Genomic DNA, 18,821 nt, shown 5'->3' with positions numbered 1-18,821 from the left:
ATCTATCTATCTATCTATCTATCTATCTATCTATCTATCTATCTATCTATCTATCTATTATGTATACAATGTTCTGCCTGCATGTGTGCCTGCGGGCCAAAAGAGGGCACCAGATCTCTTTACAGATGGTTGTGAGCCACCATAGGTTGCTGGGATTTGAACTCAGGACCCTTGGATGAGCAGGCAGTGCTCTTAACCACTGAAACATCTCTCTAGCCCCCATAAATATATTTTTTATTTTATGTGTATGAGTGTTTTGCCTGCACATATGGAAGTCTATGTGCAGCAACCGTAGACGCCAGCAGAGGATACCAAATTCCCAGAACTGGATGAAACTAGAGCTACAGACAGTTAGGAACTGCCATGTGGAGCCAAACCCACGTCCTCTACAAGAGCAGCCAGTGCTCTTTAACCACTGGGCCATCTCCCCAGGCCTTTTTTTTTTTAACTCTTTTTTTTCAATTAAATGCTGTCAGCCATCCCATTTCACCCTCAGAAACTGCCTGTGTCCCCACCCCACGCCCCATCCTCCCCATTCCCCTACCTACGATGAAGCAGGTTTCCGAAGCCACTCTGTCACTTGTTTCTCCTGCTCTCTCTTTACTGTGCCATGATTTTTAAAAAAGATTTATTTATTATGTATGTAGTGTTTGCCTGCATGTATGTCTACATGCCAGAAGAGGGTGTCAAATCTCATTAGAGATGGTTGTGAGCCATCACGTGGTTGCTGGGAATTGAACTCAGGTCCTCTGGAAGAGCAGCCAGTGCTCTTAACTGCTGAACCATCTCTCCAGCCCCTGGTGCCATCCTCACAGTGAGATAGGGCAGGATGGGTGTCTGGCCTCTGTTGACCACTGGTGGCCTTTATCCCATTTCTACATAAGTGCTGCTAGGGAGTGATGGATCAGGCTAAAATTGGGGTGACCCTCTGAATTCTCGTATGCAACTTTCCAACTCAGGTGTAGCTGACACTTTCTTCACAATTCTAGGATGCAAATTTACAGTGCCATCAAATGTCACTAAAGGATTAATTACCCCATTTAGGCTTTTTAAGGTTAATTTTTTATGTGTATGCATGTGAGCCTGTGTGGATGTGTGGGAACCAGAAGAAGGTGTTGGATCCCATGGAACTGGAGTCAAAGGCTGTTGTGAGCACTCAGCATGGGTATGGGAGGAGGAAACTCTAGTCCTATTCAAGAGTTATATGTGATCTTAACCACTTAGCCAACTCTACAACCCCAATTCCTTCCTTCTTTCTTCTTTGTTAGCTTCTTCTATTTCTTCTTCCTCATCCTTCCTCCTCCTCCTTCCTTCTTCTCCTTCTTCGTGGCTTGAGAAGTCCCAGAACTCACCGGGTAGACTAAATTGACCTTGAACTCACAAAGATCTGCTGCCTCTGCCTCCCTATTAAAGGCAAGCACAGATCCCCATTTCTAAGCAGCGTTAGTCCATGTGAGAGAGATTCAGCACTCACCAAGTTTGGCTGGACCACCAGGTATGCCCATCTATCAGCATCTGTGAACCAACTGTGTGCTTGCCACATAACGGCTGATGAACTCCAAAAGTCAGGCAGCAGTAATTGCCCTGGACTTTGGCTAGAGGCTGTACCTTACAAAGCAGATAATGTATAGTATCCCCATAGACCTGTACACATCTAGGCATGTGCATATATGAACTCTTGTGTGGTGACTAATGACCCCACAGATCACCTATGAGCGAGGGTTAGCAGTTTAGAACTCATCATTGAGGGATACATGCATGTGTCCCCACACGAACTAGGGTACATTCATGTCTGCCTCTCTTATTCTACCTAGGAAATGCACATCAACAGATGTGTGTCCGTGCCACTGATGAATGATGTGACTAATGTGAAGGATGCAGGGTAAGTGCTCAAGAAGGCTAGCTATCGGCTCTCATAGCTTATCACAGGCCACAGACTCACTAAAGCCATGGGCTCCAAATTCTCAGGCCATTGGTTTTCTACGACATATACCTGCCTGGACTATAAGCAGCCATTTTAACTTCATTTAGACGTTTACCTGGACAGAGTCATATGAAACTTTAAACATGATGCCTGTGCTAGCTCGAGCATACACTCTGTATTTACTCCTAAATGAAGGTCAGCTTTTTCTGTACAGTGTTCCAATTGACTGCCCACGCAGGAGACATTAGTTTGAATGAGATGGCCTGGTGGTGGTGGCACATGCCTTTAATCCCAGCACTTGAGAGGCAGAGACAGGAGGATCTCTGTGAGTTTAAGGCCAGTCTGGTCTATAAAGCAGGGCAGGACTAGGACAGGCCAAAGCTACACAGAGAAACCCTGTCTCACAAAAACAACAACAAAAAATGAGATGGATCCAGAAACCTTGGCCAATCAGCATTATGTATTAAAATGTTCAGTAGCCTGAGACCTCTGAAAACCCACCATATTACAAGATGAGTACATCAGTAATATGAGGGCCTCTATATGTTGTTTTTGGACAAGACATAGGGAAGTCTGTAGCTCAACTTTGTGACAGAGAACTGAGGCATGGTTAGGAGAACTAAGCCACACAACACAACTGTTGCTTGTTTTTACTTCTTTGGCTCTCTGGGGCCAATCAGCTCCCAGGAGGAGTTTTCTTTCTTATAAATGCCCGGCCTTAGCTTGCCTTGCTTCTAGCCAGCTTTTCTTAAATTAGTTAATCTACCTGTCTGTGCTCTATGAGCTACCATACAGTTCACGAGCTTTGGGAAAGAGGCTGGAGGTTGAAACACACAGAGACAGACAGAGACACGGACCTCTAGTCACTGGTAAGAAGCTCTTTATTCAATAGCACCACAGAGGCTTATATACCCAACATGGTCAGGCGGGCCAACTGGTGAAAACCTCATCCTCTGATCCTCAAGGCCAAGGCAACACGTGCTCTTGAAGCAGAGCTGGTAAACAACTCTGACACAGCCTTTAGTAACTCAAATCAGAAGGAAAGTAAAGATCCCCAGCAGGGAAGAGCAGCTGGAGGCCAGGACTCCAAATGGTCCCAACATCTACCCATCTTAAATTAGCCCATCTACCTTTTGCCTTTGGGCTTTTACCTTTCTCTATTTTTATATATCTTTTCTTTACTTTTTTCTCCGTGGCTTCCTGTGTAACTGGTGACTGACCCCTGGAGTCTTCCTCTCCTTTCTCACTGCCTGCCAACCCTGCCTATCTTTTCTCCTGCCTTGCTACCAACTGTTCAGCTCTTTATTAGACAATCAGGTGTTTTAGACGGGCAAAGTAACACAGCTTCACAGAGTTAAACAAATACAGCTCTACAGAAACTTATACAGCTATTAACAGTTCAGGTAACACTAAACCCAGAAACAGCACATCCAAACCTGCTTGTGTCTGAGGATAGAAAATGTGTCACATTGTTAAAGAAAAGACAAGGTCCTCCGGGTTCTTCAAAAAGGTTTAGCAATAGCCCTGTTGTGTTGGGGACTCCGAATTTTAATTCTGGGAGACATTTCTGGGAGGTGAAGGTGGGAAAGGAGCCCGAGTGGGCGATTGGTATCTGCCAAGCCAATCTGTCCCCTGGGCAAGGCGGTCCTCCTCTGCCCCTCAGGGGTGCTGGAGGGTCGTCTGCCAGGGTGACTGCTTTGATGTCTCAGGAGCTGCTGATCCAAACTCTCAGTGAAGGCCACAACACCCAGAGTCATTGGCATTTTCCTGGACTATGAGCTGGGAGAGGTCTCCTTTCATAGCATGCCTGAGAAATCTCACATCTATACTTTCAGGGAAAATTTCACTTAGCCTGTTTGCCCTTATGTCTACCTGAGACTTCATTCAGAACCTCTTAGGCTCTGTTCTGCCTCAGATGGTGAGCGAAAACCCACAGGTGGTCTTAACTCTGACATTTAGCTCAGACTCCATACTGCCTTGTTCCCATGCCAGGTGGTCCCCAAGGTTGTACAGCTGAGGACGACTCTGAATTTGTGCTCCTCCACACTACACGTCATGGCTAGCATTATGGGTGAGTGCTGTACCCACATTCTCTTTTATTTCATTTATTTATCTTTTTTCAAGGTAAGTTCTTTCTGTGTCACCCAGATTGGCCTGGAACTTGCTAGGCTGTCCAGGCCGACCCCTGTCTGCATGCCTATATCAGCTTGCTATACCCTGGGTTACAGCCGTGGATCAACACACCAGGCAACAGGTGTATTTTTTTTTTAACTTCTATGTCTTACTTCTGAAAGAAGTTTTGTTATTAAACCCCATGCCTAGCCAATGATGGACCATCAAGCCACACACACATCCTTGTCATCCTAGAGACTGTCCTGGGGAGTCATCCAGGCTAGCCTTGACTAACTCTGCAGCCTCTCTGGCTCAGCACATCCAAGTGGCTTGAGTCACAGCCCTGTATCACAGACACATCACACCTCAGAAAGTGGTGGGAGTTTTAAGAATATATTTAGGGGCTGGAGAGATGGTTCAGTGGTTAAGAGCATTGCCTGCCCTTCCATCTGTAATGAGGTCTGGCGCCCTCTTCTGGCCTGCAGGCATACATGCAGACAGAATCTTGTATTTATTGATAAATAAATATTTTTTTTAAATATATTTATTTAGCCATTTGAATTTCTTCTGTTGAGAATTCTCTGTTCAGTTCAGTGCCCCATTTTTTTATTGGGTTAATTAGCATTTTAAAGTCTAGTTTCTTGAGTTCTTTATATATTTTGGAGATCAGACCTTTGTCTGTTGCAGGGTTGGTGAAGATCTTCTCCCAGTCAGTGGGTTGCCTTTTTGTCTTAGTGACAGTGTCCTTTGCTTTACAGAAGCTACTCAGTTTCAGGAGGTCCCGTTTATTCAATGTTGTCCTTAATGTCTGTGCTGCTGGGGATAAACGTAGGAAGTGATCTCCTGTACCCATATGTTGTAGAGTACTTCCCACTTTTTCTCCAAAAGACACTTAAGGTCATGCTCAACCTCCTTAGCGATCAGGGAAATGCAAATTAAAACAACTTTGAGATACCATCTTACACCTGTCAGAATGGCTAAAATCAAAAACACCAATGATAGCCTTTGCTGGAGAGGTTGTGGAGAAAGGGGCACACTCATTCATTGCTGGTGGGAATGCAAACTTGTGCAACCACTTTGGAAATCAGTGTGGCGATTTCTCAGGAAATTTGGGATCAACCTACCCCAAGATCCAGTAATACCACTATTGGGAATATACCCAAGAGATGCCCCATTAAATGACAAAAGTATCTGTTCAACTATGTTCATAGCAGCATTGTTTTGTAATAGCCAAAACCTGGAAACAACCTAGATGCCCTTCAATGGAGGAATGGATGAAGAAAGTGTGGAATATATACATATTAGAGTACTACTCAGCGGTAAAAAACAATGACTTCTCGAATTTTGCGTGCAAATGGATGGAAATAGAAAACACTATCCTGAGTGAGATATCCCAGACCCAAAAAGAGGAACATGGGATGTACTCACTCATAATCGGTTTCTAGCCATAAATAAAGGACATTGAGCATATAATTTGTGATCCTAGAGAAGCTAAATAAGAAAGTGAACCCAAAGAAAATTGTATAGTCATCCGCCTGGAGAGGGGAAGTAGACAAGATCGCAGGGCAAAAACTGGGAACTTGCGGAACCTTCATCTGGCGATGGATCGAGGTAGAGACAGAGACTCAATTTGGAGCAACAGTCTGAGCTCTTAAGGTCCAAATGAGGAGCAGAAGGAGGGAGAACATGAGCAAGGAAATCAGGACCACGAGGGATGCACCCACCCACTGTGACAGTGGAACTGATTTATTGGGAGCCCACCAAGGCCAGCTTGTCTGGGACTGAATAGCTTGGGTTGAAACTGGACTCTCTGAGCATGGCGGACAATGAAAGCTGATGAGAAGCCAAGGACAATGGCACTAGGCTTTGATCCTAATACATGAACTGGCTTTGTGGGAGCTTAGCCTGTTTAGACGCTCACCTTCCTGGACGTAGATAGAAGACCTTCGTCTTCCCGCAGGGCAGAGAATTTGGACTGCTCTTCAGTATCGAGAGGGAGGGGGAATGGTGTGGAGGGGAGGAGAAGAGGAGTGGGGATAGGGGGAGGGGAGTGGGGGGAGGGGCAATATTTGGGAGGAGGGGAGGGAAATGGGAAACGGGGAGCAGGTGGAAATTTTAATTAAAAAAGAATAAAAATAAAAAAATATATATTTATTTATTTTATATCTGAGAGGGTCTTATGCAGTCTGAGAGGGTCTTATGCAGTCTAGGCTGGCCTCAAACTTGGTACAAAGCAGAGGCTGACCTTGGATTCCTGCTCAGCTACCCCGAGTCACAATTACCCAACCTTTCAAGCTTGTACTTAAAGATAACTGTTTCCTTAGAATCCCAGAAACAACTGAAATATTCATAAAGAACTGGATTAACAATTGTAAAATTCTAAATGTTTAAAACGGTTCCCAAGTTCGTTTTAGTAATCAGATCATTAATGTTAGCCTCCGTCTCTTCCTCCCTCGCCCTGGCTCCATTCTTCCCTCCTTCCCTCCTTTCCCCCTCGCTTCTTCCTTCTCCCCTCTTTCCCTCTCTGTCTTCCAAATCCAGCACTAGGGACTGGGTTCAGGGCCTTGAGCTTCTGTGAAGGTGTCCGCACTGAGCTCACAGCATCAGCCCCGTGTGATTTTGATGTTGTCTTGTCAGGGTGTCCAGGCTACCCTTGAATTTGTTATTCTCACCCTTTACACCTCTTCCCCAGTAGCTGGAACTGCGGGCTAATGCCTCTGTGCCTCGATATTATTTTGTGCAGTTTTTAACCAATTTTTTAAAAATTTGTATGTTTGTATATGTGATAGAGAGATAGACAGAGACACACAGAGAGACAGGTAGATACAGGTAGGCAGACAGACAGACAGACTGACTATAGTTGAGGGTGTGGAGGTCAGGAGACAATTCTCTTCCTTCATCACATGTAATGGGATTGCATTTAGCCCTGAGGTCATCAGGTTTGCAATGGGAAGCACTTTTACCCGGTGAGCCTTCTCAGGCCATGATTGGTTCTTGGTAGAGGAGAGAAACAAGGGAGGGGAGGAAAATGCTGGGTGAGTTTGAGATGTTGTCACCAGAGGGGAGACAAACTGTTGGAAAGGTAGTTGTCCCTTGATAGTTGAACACTACAGGTTGAAATGTGACAAGGTTCCCATGAATGTACTGTTTTTATCCATTACATTTTAATAAAAGAAAAATGGAAAAAAAAAAACACTAGCTGCTCTTCCAAAGGACCCAGGTTCAATTCCCAGCACCCACATGGTGGTTCACAACTGTCTGTAACTCCTGTTCCAGGGAAACCAACATCTTCATACTGACACACTTGCAGGCAAAACATTACTCTCCACAAAACAAATTAAATTAAAAGCAATAATTACGAATTATCAGCCAGGTGTGGTGGCCAACGCTTTTAATGCCATCTTTCAGGGCAGAGGCTGGCAGATCTCTGAGTTGGAGGCCAACCTAGTCTCCAGAGTGAGTTCCAGAACAGCCAGGCAAGACAGAGAAACCGTGTGAGTGTGTGAGTTTGTGTGTGTGTGTGTGGTACGAGTATGAAAATAAAATTTAGAGAAAACAGAACGATGAATCTCTCAGGTAATCTGTTGCCTGTACTGAAACCCATTCAGACTGGTTCCTTCTGGGGATAACTGCTAGAAGTCTTGGTTGTAATTTGGGCTTGAGTCAGGTACAAAGAGTTTAAAAAGCATATATTAGGCTACAAAGAAAATGAGGGAGAAATAGTCATACGACCTCCACCTTCCTCTTAATCAAACTCAAACCAAGACACATGAGGTAAAACAGTGGGCAGCTGACTCAGCGTGCCTGGTAAACAGGAAAGACATTTTAATTCTTTGGAGGCTGCCACTGGGCTCTGCAAGGGATGTGCAGTGATATGTACTTGGGAACCCAGGATTCCAACAGCGCTGCCTTCAAAATAAAGGAAATCATGAATCAGCTATCTTTCAGATGAGATGACCAGGGTTTTTCCTCGCGTCTTCACAAATTTAATACCCACAAACAACACAGTGGCTAGCTAGCTCCAGCTTCCTGTGGGTGTCTGAAAACACAGAGACAAGGTGTGGGTGTGCGTTTGTAAAGTAGCTTTAGCTGGGGACATCTCAGGAGAAGAGCTCAGGCGAATATATGGACCAGAGGGCATCAATGTCATCTCTACCTCATGCCCAGTAGGGACCCAGTTGTCCCAAGTTTCCAGTGTCTGTTAGACATGTCAGCACCGCTGATGGGCAGAGTGGAGCTCTGGACAGAGAGGATTCCTCTAGGAACCAGTGAAACATGCAAACCTCCACAGGTATCGTTGTATTAAGGTTAAAAGTGACTTTTTTTAAACCTTAACAAGGAGATCCCTATAGACTGAAGGAGGAAATTCACGCATACATGAATTAGGAATTTAGAAAGAAATAAAATTTGCCGAACTTGTAACGTGTTTCAATAATCACTTCTACCAGTTAGTTTAAACCATGATACACTGGCGTGAAGGATTTCTAAAGCAACAGTTTAGAGTTGGAGAAGACAGCAGACAGCGGGAGAGACATTCTACAGACCCTACTAGCCCGCCCTGAGCCCACGTCTTTGAAAGTAACAGGGAATTAACTAGACCACTTCAGGTGAGTTAAGTCAAGGCACCAAATCAAATTCTCAGGGTTGACAAGCAGTATGCTGGGCAGGCCTAGGATGTGACAGTCTGGATATTTTACAGAGTATCCCTTCCCACCCAACCCCCAACCCCGCCCAGGACCCCGTGGTCCCGGGGCGCCTACTTGCCTGCAGGCTCTGGCTAGGGGCGTGGTAACAAGGGGCGTGGCCGGACCGCTCATTGAAAAGTGCAGCTGACAGCCAGGCCCTGCAGCTCCTGCTTGCGGGCTGAGAGAGTTCCACTATGGGTCCTCATGCTACAGATACTGACGACCAGGCGAATGGACCGACGCCATACTCTTCCTCGCTGAAGCGGCTCAGCGCTCCACCTGTGTCCCCGCGGCTTCGCGTGCGGCCCTGGTGGTTCCCGGAGCACGAACTCAGGGATCCTCTCGTGTTCTACATGGAGGCCTGGGTAGCAGAAATGATCTTTGGTGAGCTCCTCATTACAGGGGTGTGGGTTAGCTTCTAGTATTCTTGAGGGGCAGCAAGTCCTTACCCCATTCCCCAGTCCGATCTGACCATCAAGCCCAGCCGAGCCCACCCCTTCCCACCTGAAGCTTTTCTACTTACTGCTTCAGTCTCTTTACATGTTTAGGCCCCAATCAAGTCTTAATCCCAGAAATAGAGTGGTTAAGCCAGGCTTTGCTGAGAGTGGACATTGTCGACCCTGGGAATGTAGCTGAAATCACCATCTATGGACGACCCTGTGTGAAGAGTCGAATGAGAAATATTCTCTTGCACCTGGCAGCTTGCCATAAAGAAGAACATGTCCAAAGAGGTAAGGGTCTTTGAAGACCTACTCGGGGAGGAAGCCACAGGAAGAGTCCCAGCTGCTGGAAACTGTAGTGTCTCTGGGGATGCTTTCAGAGGGAGACCCTTGAGGAAGAAGTGCAGGGCATACACACCCAAGCCTGTCACTCCCCAGCTCATCACCCCGCAGCTCAGCCTTAAGCTCCACTTTTTCCAGATTCCAGGTCCAGGATCCCTTCTCTTTAACAGCATGCTAGAGGCTCCTCCTGTTCCTAATCTAGGGGATTGGGTACCATTTTCCCCCTTGACTGATAGTGTTGATGCTCTTTCAGCTACAAAGATGAAACAACTTGAGGAATTTTTGAAGACCCATTCCCCAAACTCAAGAGCCCAGGCAAGAGGCACTTGCTGACTGAGAGGCAGACCAGCTTTCTGCCCATGGAGGTGAAAGAGAAAGAGTTTCTTAAAATCTCCCCATTTGTTTCCTTTCCTGCCTTTGTGGATGGATACCTGTTTGTTTTCATTTCTCCAAGTAGCAATTTGTAGAGCTGTTCAAATATAGAAATGACTTTTTTGGCCTGTTATTTTTATCACACACAATAAAGCAAACTTAAACATCAGCCATCAGTTGATGTGAGGTGTGGGTTGTGTCCCTGCTATTTCTAACACACACTTCAGTCAGTCCTCGAGGCTGACACGGTTGGCTGAGGGTGGTTCTTCTTTGGGTGTTTGAGGTAGGGTGATGTGTTTTCCAGGCTGGTTCCTAACTCCTGTGCTCGGGCAGTTATTCCACCTTATAAACCCCAGTAGGTGGGGACAGGGACATCATTGCAGAGTCAACTCTTCATGCTTGAACTCAGATGTGTCTGTTTCTGCCTCCCAAGTTCTTGGATAAAGGCGTCTTCCACCATGCTTGGCTACTCTTTTGTACTGTTTTTTGGTTTTTAGAGACAGGGTCTCTGTAGCTTTGGAGGCTGTCCTGGAACTAGCTCTTGTAGACCAGGCTGGCCTCAAACTCACAAAGATCTGCCTGCCTCTGCCTCTGCCTCCTAAGGCATGCTAAAGGTGTGTGCCACCATCGCCCGGCCTGTTTTTGCTTTTCTTTATTTAGTATTCATTGGTATTTTGCCTGTAGATAGGCATTTGTGGAAATGTCGGTTCCCCTGGTGATGGAATAAGTTAGGTGTGAGCTGCCATGAGATTGTTGGGATTTGAACCCAGGTTCTCTCAGTGCTCTTAACCACTGAGCCATCTCTCTGACCCCCAACCCCATTAACACCATTGTAACCCCTTTCCCACAGACAAGACATCTCTGTGTAACAGTCCTAGCTGTTCTGGAACTTGCTTTGTATTCTGGGCCAGCCCCAGAAAGACCCACCTGTCTCTACCTCCCTCCCCACTGCTGTGATTAAAGGCTCGCACCACAACTGCTGGGCCCCTTTCTACTTTTCACCTGTTTGTTTTTTTTTTTTTTATTTTGGTTTTTTGAGACAGGGTTTCTCTGTAGCCTTGAAACCTCTCCTGGAACTAGCTCTTGTCCTTGAACTCACAAAGATCCGCCTGCTTCTGCCTCCCTAGTGCTGGGATTAAAGGCGTGCACCACCACTGCCCAGCTTTATTTTTTTACCTGCTGATTCTCCTCCTTCTCCTCCCCACCTCTCCTCCCATCCCCCCTCTTCATATACTCCAGCCCAGCTTGATTCTGTGGGTTTTGTCCTTGACCCCTCTGTCTCCGACAATCCTTCCCCTCTTCTGCAGGATTCCCTATTACCTACCTCACTTAATGCCCTTTATAAACTCTGGGTAGTAACCACTTTGGGGATGGAGTATCAGATAACCTGCACATCACATAGGTTCTGATCCATCACAGAAGCAAAATTTCACTCCACAGTGGTGGTACACGTCTTTAATTCCAGAACTTGGGAGGCAGAGACAGGTGGATTTGAGTTAGAGGCCAGAGTGGTCTACCAAGTGAGTTCCAGGACAGACCCAAAGCTACAGAGAAAGCATGTCTCAAAAAGGAAATGAAACAAGCAAAGAAAAAGTAGCAAAATTATGAAGTAGAAACAAAATAATATAATGGTTGGAGGTCAGCACAACATGAACTGTATTAAAGGGTCACAGGATTAGGAAGGTTGAGAACTACTGATTTAAGGTGCACAAATTTACCTTGGGAGTTCTCAAAACTGCCCTAGGATGCTTCTCAGGGGATTCCCGAGCTCGGGCACAGGGGCTGCATCTCTAACAAACTCAGTCTGTTGAAGCACCCTTTAGGGCAATCACTTGTCACTGCCCTTTAACCTTGAAGACCAGCAGGTGTGTGTGGCTCAGGGAGTTTTCCAAACACGAGGTGTACTGTCTACATTGTCATCCATCACGATAAACCAGCTAATGGACCTTGAGCAGGCTAAGGTCAGAGGCCTCAGTGTTGGCTCTCCCTGTGTTTTCTAGATGTTTCTTTCATTGCAGCATTCTCTTCTCCTGAGACATTCAGGAGGGAAACAGACTTTGCTTGTCTGGGGACACTGAAGCTCGGAAGACTCACCAACCTCTTCCCAGGGTTCCTGAAACTGAGCACCAGCTAGAAGAGGGAGGCTGGCTGGCTGAGCTGCCAAGAGCAGATCCTTGGACCTGTCAAGCCATGCCTAGGAATAAGCTCCAGCTTGTAGCTCTCCTGACCCCATGTCGGGAAGGCTAAGTACTGCAGCTGCTCTTGGGTCATCACTGCTCCTGTAAGCCACCCTCACCCATACTCCTGTGACTCCAGTTAAAGTCACTGGGTCACCAGGCAGCACTCGTGTGCAGCAATTAGTGGCTGTGGTCTGTTGTGGGTTCCCGGCCAGGGTAGGTTGACTGTGTCCTGTGTCACCCCAGGAATAGTCACCCCAACAATTAGTGGCTGTGGTCCGTTGTGGGTTCCCGGCCAGGTAGGTTGACTGTGTCCTGTGTCACCCCAGGAATAGTCACCCCAACAATTAGTGGCTGTGGTCTGTTGTGGGTTCCCAGCTGGGGTAGGTTGACTGTGTCCTGTGTCACCCCAGGAACAGTCTTTCACACAACAAGCTGATGTCTGTGATGTGGCAGCGGCATTCACGGCCTGTGCTGCTTTCCTTTGCCCATGACACTGAGATGGTCAGTCTGCAGTGCCACACCTACCCTTGCTCTCACCACTTTCAGGAAGTGGATGAGGCATGACTTGGGGACACAGGCCTGTAACCCTGTACTGGGGAGGCAGAGGCAAACAGATGATTGTGAGTTCAATCCCAGTTCCAGGCTAGCCAGAGCTACACAGTGAGACTTGGTCTTAAAACAATTGAAATAATAGTGCAGGAACTCTGGAATTAGACAAAGTTGTGGTTAGCTGATTGTGGTCTTTTTTCCTTTGATAGACAATAAGGCGTTCTAACTCTTTATAGATGATTTACACACACACAGACACAAACACACACTGAACATTGGCTTCTTTTATGTTTTCAACTTTATCCATTTTTTTCCTGGCTTTAAATGCTAGTGAGAGTGTGAACATGTATCCATGCTCCTTAGGACTGAGCCTGGTGAACGTAAAGACAGATTTCAGTAATCTGTACAAATATATGTAACAAACAGTATTCCACTATTAGCAGTGTCTTCATGCTCTTACCTCTCAAAATTTTAGCCTATGCATTTTTTATTGTTGTTAAGCCAATTTTAGGCTGCCTGTTTCTTCATCCCTATCCCATGTGCTAAGCATAGAAGCTCCTGTTGGGCAGTGGTGACACACGCCTTTAATCCCCGCATTTGGGAGCAAAGGCAGGCAGATCTCCTTGAGTTCCTAGCCAACCTGATCTTCTACAAGAGCTAGTTCTAGGACAGCTAGGACTATTACACAAAGAAACCCTGTATCAAAAAAACAAAACAATACAAAAAAAAACACAAAACTAAACCACAGCAACAACAAAGCATAGAAGCACCTGCCTTGTCTCACAGAAACTTATCATCTGGATGTGAATTCTATAAAAAATATCAAATATTTATTAAGCATATTGCTGTAGCAAGCATTCTTAAATCTACTTTTCCAGTAACTTCTAGACCTTCTGGTACTTCTACTATAATTTGCATTGATTTGATTGTTCTTAAGTCTTAAAACTCAGGTCCACAGACTGTGAGTGAATGTTCAGATAAAGACTTGTTTGTGCCGGGCGGTGGTGGCGCACGCCTTTAATCCCAGCACTCGGGAGGCAGAGGCAGGCGGATCTCTGTGAGTTCGAGACCAGCCTGGTCTACAAGAGCTAGTTCCAGGACAGGCTCCAAAACCACAGAGAAACCTTGTCTCGAAAAACCAAAAAAAAAAAAAAAAAAAAAAAAAAGAAAGAAAAAAGACTTGTGTGCTGGTGTTCTGCCTGCATCCTTGTATGTCTGTGTATCACATGTGCCTGGAGAGGCCAGAAAAGGGCATCAGAACCCCTCTAACTTGAGATATAAGCAGTTATTAGCCTCCGTGTGGGTGCTGGGAATCAAAGCTGGGTCCTTTGGAAGAGCAACTGGTGTTCTCAGCCACCGAGCCATGTTTCCAGGCTGCAGCGCTTGGCATGATGGCTCAGCAGTTACCTCAACAGTTATAAACTCTTGCTGCTCTTCCAGAAAAGCAAAGTTTCAGTTTCAGAACCTATTTGTTGGCTCACGATGATTTTCAGGTTTTGAGATCTGATGCCCTCTTCTGGACAACAGGAGCAGATGCACATGGGACAGAACAGACACAAAAATAAGTCTCAAGAAAGCATATTTTTTTTCTCCATATAGGAAAACAAGTTTATTAAGAAGGCTATGAAGTCCAAAAATGAAACTCTTGATACAATTTTTTAGTTTGTTTGTTTTTGAGACAGTCTTTCTCTGTAGCTTTGGAGTGTGTTCTGGAAGTAGCTCTTGTCGACCAGGCTGCTCTTAAGAGATCCGCCTGCCTCTGCCTCCAAAGTTCTGGGATTAAAGGCCTGCACCACCACCACCCAACTGATACATTTTTTTTAAACACTTAAAAGTTAGTTCAGCAAATAAATCAGTAATTTATCTAACAAAGATTAAATGTACATTGCTTTATTTAAAATAAAATATTTTAGTTCTTAAAATTTATTACATAAAGTACATATACTTAATATAAATTCACTAAATAACACCGGAAGTAAAATAAAAAGCATTTAAAACTTTTTAAAAAAACCCACAACACTGTGTCTTAGTTTAAAAAAACAAAAACCACAATAAAATAGTTACAAATTAAATATTTCTTTTTTTTAATATTTCTTTTGATTGGTTTTTCAAGATAAGATTTCTCTATATAGCAGCACTAGGTGTCCAGGAACTCACTTTGTAGACCAGGCTGGCCTCGAACTCATATCCACCTGTCTGTCTCTGCCTCCCAAATGCTGGGATTAAAGGCGTGCACCACCACCACCCAGTTTAATTTTGCAACTGTTATGAATCTGAACCTATCTTATGTGCAGATTATCTGATACAAATCCCCAACTAAGTTTCTACCCAGAGTTTGAGAAGAGTGGCATTAAATAAACTATGGAATAGGGAATCCTGCAGAAGAGGGAACGAATTGGAGGAGACAGAGGATCAAGGCCACGAGAAAACCCACAGAATGAAGTTGGGCAGTAGTGACTGAGGAAGGGGGCAGGGAGGAGGGGGGGAAATAGTCAGCAATCCCTCCCTGCACTGAGGAGGGAGGCAGAAGCAGGTGGGTCTCCTGAGGCTAGCCTGGTCCACAAAGCACATTCCAGAACAGTAAGGACACAGAGAAATCCTGTCTGGGGAGGGGGAGAGTTTACAACGGGGTTGCTGGGGTCAGAGAGATGGCTCAGTGGTTAAGAGCACTGAGAGGACCAGGGTACAATTCCCAGCAACCACATGACAGCTAACACCTGAAAATTATACCACCACCAGGGGAACTGACATTCGCACAAAAACCTCTCTGGGTAGGGCTTCGCCCCAGCCCCGGGCATCCATTTTGATTACTGGGTGGACAATTACAGTTCAAGCCGCCTCCCCTGGACGTGCCTCAGTCCAAACTCCGCCTCGGCGAAAGCCCGCCAAAGGGAGGGTCAAGACCATTCCCAAAGGCTTTTTAAACTTCCCCTCCCCCAAAACGAACGGGGGTCTTTCCGTTCTCCTTTCCCCTCTCCAGGGTTTCCAGGCTGGCCTCAGTGTGTGTGTGGGGGGGGGGGGCTGATAAGCTACCGGGGAACGTTGGCATCCATTAAAACTGGGCTTTTTCTAATTCGGTTTGATTTGATTTGGATTATTGCTTAGAGAGGCTTATCGGGCAGTAAAAACCTACAAACAAAATACCAATGCGCCCTAAATAAAGGGAAAAAAAAAAAAAAACAGTACAAAAGAGTGGCCAGGCATGGTGGAAGATGCATTTTTCAAAGAACTTGAGAGGCAGAAACAGACACATCTGAGTTCAAGCATGAAGAGTTGACTCTGCAATGATGTCCTTGTCCCCACCTACTGGGGTTTATAAGGTGAAATAACTGCCCGAGCACAGGAGTTAGGAACCAGCCTGGAAAACACATCACCCCTACCTCAAACACCTAAAGAACCACCCTCAGCCAACCGTGTCAGCCTCGAGGGCTGACTGAAGTGTGTGTTAGAAATAGCAGGAACACAACCCACACCTCACACCAACTGATGGCTGATGTTTAAGTTTGCTTTATTGTGTGTGATAAAAATAACAGGCCAAAAAAGTCATTTCTATATTTGAACAGCTCTACAAATTGTTACTTGTAGGAATGAAAACAAACAGGTATCCATCCACAAAGGCAGGAAAGGAAACAAATGGGGAGATTTTAAGAATCTGTTTCTCTTCACTTCCACGGGCGGAAAGCAGGTCTCCCTCTCAGTAAGTGCCTCTTGCTGGGCAGTTTGCATATGGGGAATGGGTCCTCAAGAATTTCTCAAGTTCTTTCATTGTCCATGCTGAAAGAGCATCAACACTATCAGTCAAGGGGGGAAATGGTACCCAATCCCCTTGATTAGGAACAGGAGGAGCCTCTAGCATGGTGTTAAAGCGAAGGGATCCTGGACCTGGAATCTGGAAAGAGTGGAGCTGGGGGGTGAAGGGCCTGGGTGTGTCTGCCCCCGCGCTTTTGTCCTCAAGCGGCTCCTCAGAGACACTACAGTTTCCAGCAGCTGGGACTCTTCCCATGGTTTCCTCCCTGGGTAGGTCTTCAAAGGCCCTTACCTCTTTTGAAGTCTTCATTTTTATGCCTTGCTTCCAAGTGCAAGATTACATTTTTCATTCGACGCTGTAGAGAGGGTTCTCCATATATGGTGATTTCAGCCACGTTCCCAGAGCCGCCGGTGTCCACGGTCATCCAAATCGAGCCATCGTACCACTCGGATGGGACTGAGGGTTGCATTCGGCCTAAACAGGTAAAGAGTAGAAAGTAAGAGGGAAGGTGCGGGCTTGGCTGGACTCGACGGATAGATTGGACTGGAGAATGGCGTCAGGACTTGCTGCCCCTCAAGACTACATGCAGGGAACAAACCCACACCGCTGTCAGGAGAAACTCACCAAAAACCCTTTCGGCCACCCAGGTCTCCATGTGGAGCACGACAGGCTCACAGATTTCGTCCTGAGGCCGCCAGGACACAGGTGGAGCGCGAAGCTTCTCGGAGGAAGGGTCCTCCATCGGTCTTTTTGGCTCGTGGTGGGCGTCACTAAAGTGGGACTCCATTCTGGAACACTCCAAGGGCAAGGAGCTGCAAATCCTGGCTGGCGGCCTAGCTTTTCGATGAGCGGGCCGGCCACGCCCCTTGTGTGCCACGCCCGCAGCCAGCGCCTGCAGGACAGACTCCAAAGCTACAGTGAAACCCTGTCTTGAAAAACCAAATAAAATAAAATTAAAATTAAAAAAGTCATTTTTAACCTTCATACAATGATATCTGTGGAGGTTTGCACGTTTCACTGGTTCCTAGAGGAATCCTCTCTGTCCAGAGCTCCACTCTGCCCATCAGCGGTGCTGACATGTCTAACAGACACTGGAAACTTGGGACAACTGGGTCCCTACTGGGCATGAGGTAGAGATGACATTGATGCCCTCTGGTCCATATATTCGCCTGAGCTCTTCTCCTGAGATGTCCCCAGCTAAAGCTACTTTACAAACGCACACCCACACCTTGTCTGTGTTTTCAGACACCCACAGGAAGCTGGAGCTAGCTAGCCACTGTGTTGTTTGTGGGTATTAATTTTGTGAAGACATGAGGAAGATAAGACCCCTGGTCATTCTCAAAATGTCTTTCCTGTTTACCAGGCATGCTGAGTCAGCTGTCCACTGTTTTACCTCATGTGTCTTGGTTTGAGTTTGATTAAGAGGAAGGTGGAGGTTGTATGACTATTTCTCCCTCATTTTCTTTGTAGCCTAATATATGCTTTTTAAACTCTTTGTACCTGACTCAAGCCCAAATTACAATCAAGACTTCTAGCAGTTATCCCCGGAAGGAATCAGTCTGAATGGGTTTCAGTACAGGCAACAGATTACCCAAGAGATTTATCGTTCTGTTTTCTCTAAATTTTATTGTCATTTTCCCCCCATCCCCACCCAGACACGGTTTCTCTGTGTAGCCTGGCTGTTCTGGAACTCACTCTGGAGACTAGGCTGCCCTCCAACTCGGAGATCTGCCAGCTGGCATTAAAAGCATGGGCCACCACACCTGGCTGTTAATTCATAATTATTGCTTTTAATTTAATTTATTTTGTGGACATTAATGTTTTGCCAGCAAGTATGTGGTATGAGGATGTTAGTTCCCCTGGAACAGGAGTTACAGATAGTTGTGAACCACCATGTGGGTGCTGGGAATCGAACCTGGGTCCTTTGGAAGAGCAGCTAGTGCTCTTAACCACTGAGTCATCTCTCTAGTCCCTAATTCATATTTCCTAATTCCTAAAAAATGAGGTGTTTCATTTTGACGCTTTTACATCTGTATAGCACATACTTTGCTCATTTATGTCGTCTGTAAGTTGGCAGATGTCTTGGCAGCGATACTGCCATGAAGCAATCAATTTTTTTGTGTGTTAGATGATGTCCGGCTGTGCTCTGTGTGGATCTGGAGGAGACGTGGGTAGCAGAGGTGGCACACTGCCACCAAGCATGGCCAAGCACTTGGCAGAAGGAAGAGAAGACCATGGTTTAGAACCTGACCACACTCTTTGAAAATCCTCTGACGGCCAGAAACCACCTTTGTGTTATGAATCTGAAGGGACTGTGTCCTTTCAGGGCCACATTGTGGCTACTTACAGCCACGATGCTTTTTCCCCTAAAGCCGGCCCACTGTCGGGCCTCATCGTGGTGCTTCATGCCATGAGCCTCCTAATATTGTTCCTCTGAAGGCTAGTTTATCTTGGCTTTACTTTTCTGTG

At 46.0% G+C, this 18,821-nt stretch overlaps 2 protein-coding genes across 2 annotated transcripts; one reads left to right on the top strand and one right to left on the bottom strand.

Annotated features, from left to right (window-relative positions):
• The first annotated feature begins 8,905 nt into the window (after nucleotides 1–8,905).
• Ooep (oocyte expressed protein) lies at nucleotides 8,906–10,038 on the top strand. Its single transcript, XM_057768768.1, has 3 exons — nucleotides 8,906–9,105; nucleotides 9,270–9,452; nucleotides 9,757–10,038. Exons 1-3 carry the CDS (start codon nucleotides 8,916–8,918, stop codon nucleotides 9,834–9,836), a joined length of 453 nt encoding a protein of 150 aa, XP_057624751.1. The 5' UTR covers nucleotides 8,906–8,915; the 3' UTR covers nucleotides 9,837–10,038.
• Nucleotides 10,039–16,298: 6,260 nt separating this feature from the next.
• LOC130873539 (oocyte-expressed protein homolog) lies at nucleotides 16,299–17,139 on the bottom strand. The gene is made up of 3 exons (XM_057768384.1): nucleotides 16,977–17,139; nucleotides 16,644–16,826; nucleotides 16,299–16,378 (listed from the first exon to the last, which is right to left on the bottom strand). The coding sequence occupies exons 1-3, from the start codon at nucleotides 17,137–17,139 to the stop codon at nucleotides 16,299–16,301; spliced, it is 426 nt and encodes a 141-aa protein (XP_057624367.1).
• Between the last annotated feature and the right edge of the window lie 1,682 nt (nucleotides 17,140–18,821).

The sequence above is a fragment of the Chionomys nivalis genome, chromosome 4 (genome assembly GCF_950005125.1).
Source record: "Chionomys nivalis chromosome 4, mChiNiv1.1, whole genome shotgun sequence".
Classification (NCBI taxonomy): Eukaryota; Metazoa; Chordata; class Mammalia; order Rodentia; family Cricetidae; genus Chionomys; species Chionomys nivalis.
Note: the sequence above shows the minus strand (reverse complement) of the source record. Positions and strands in the feature narration are given on the sequence as shown.

Excerpts from the sequence above, each read along its gene's own strand:
- Ooep (XM_057768768.1), top strand. The coding sequence starts at position 8,916 with ATGGGTCCTCATGCTACAGATACTGACGACCAGGCGAATGGACCGACG. Across the intron at positions 9,106-9,269 it reads GGTAGCAGAAATGATCTTTG|GCCCCAATCAAGTCTTAATC; the intron begins GTGAGCTCCTCA and ends TTACATGTTTAG. Across the intron at positions 9,453-9,756 it reads AGAAGAACATGTCCAAAGAG|CTACAAAGATGAAACAACTT; the intron begins GTAAGGGTCTTT and ends ATGCTCTTTCAG.
- LOC130873539 (XM_057768384.1), bottom strand. The coding sequence starts at position 17,139 with ATGGAGTCCCACTTTAGTGACGCCCACCACGAGCCAAAAAGACCGATG. Across the intron at positions 16,827-16,976 it reads GGTGGCCGAAAGGGTTTTTG|GCCGAATGCAACCCTCAGTC; the intron begins GTGAGTTTCTCC and ends TTACCTGTTTAG. Across the intron at positions 16,379-16,643 it reads AAATGAAGACTTCAAAAGAG|CATGGACAATGAAAGAACTT; the intron begins GTAAGGGCCTTT and ends ATGCTCTTTCAG.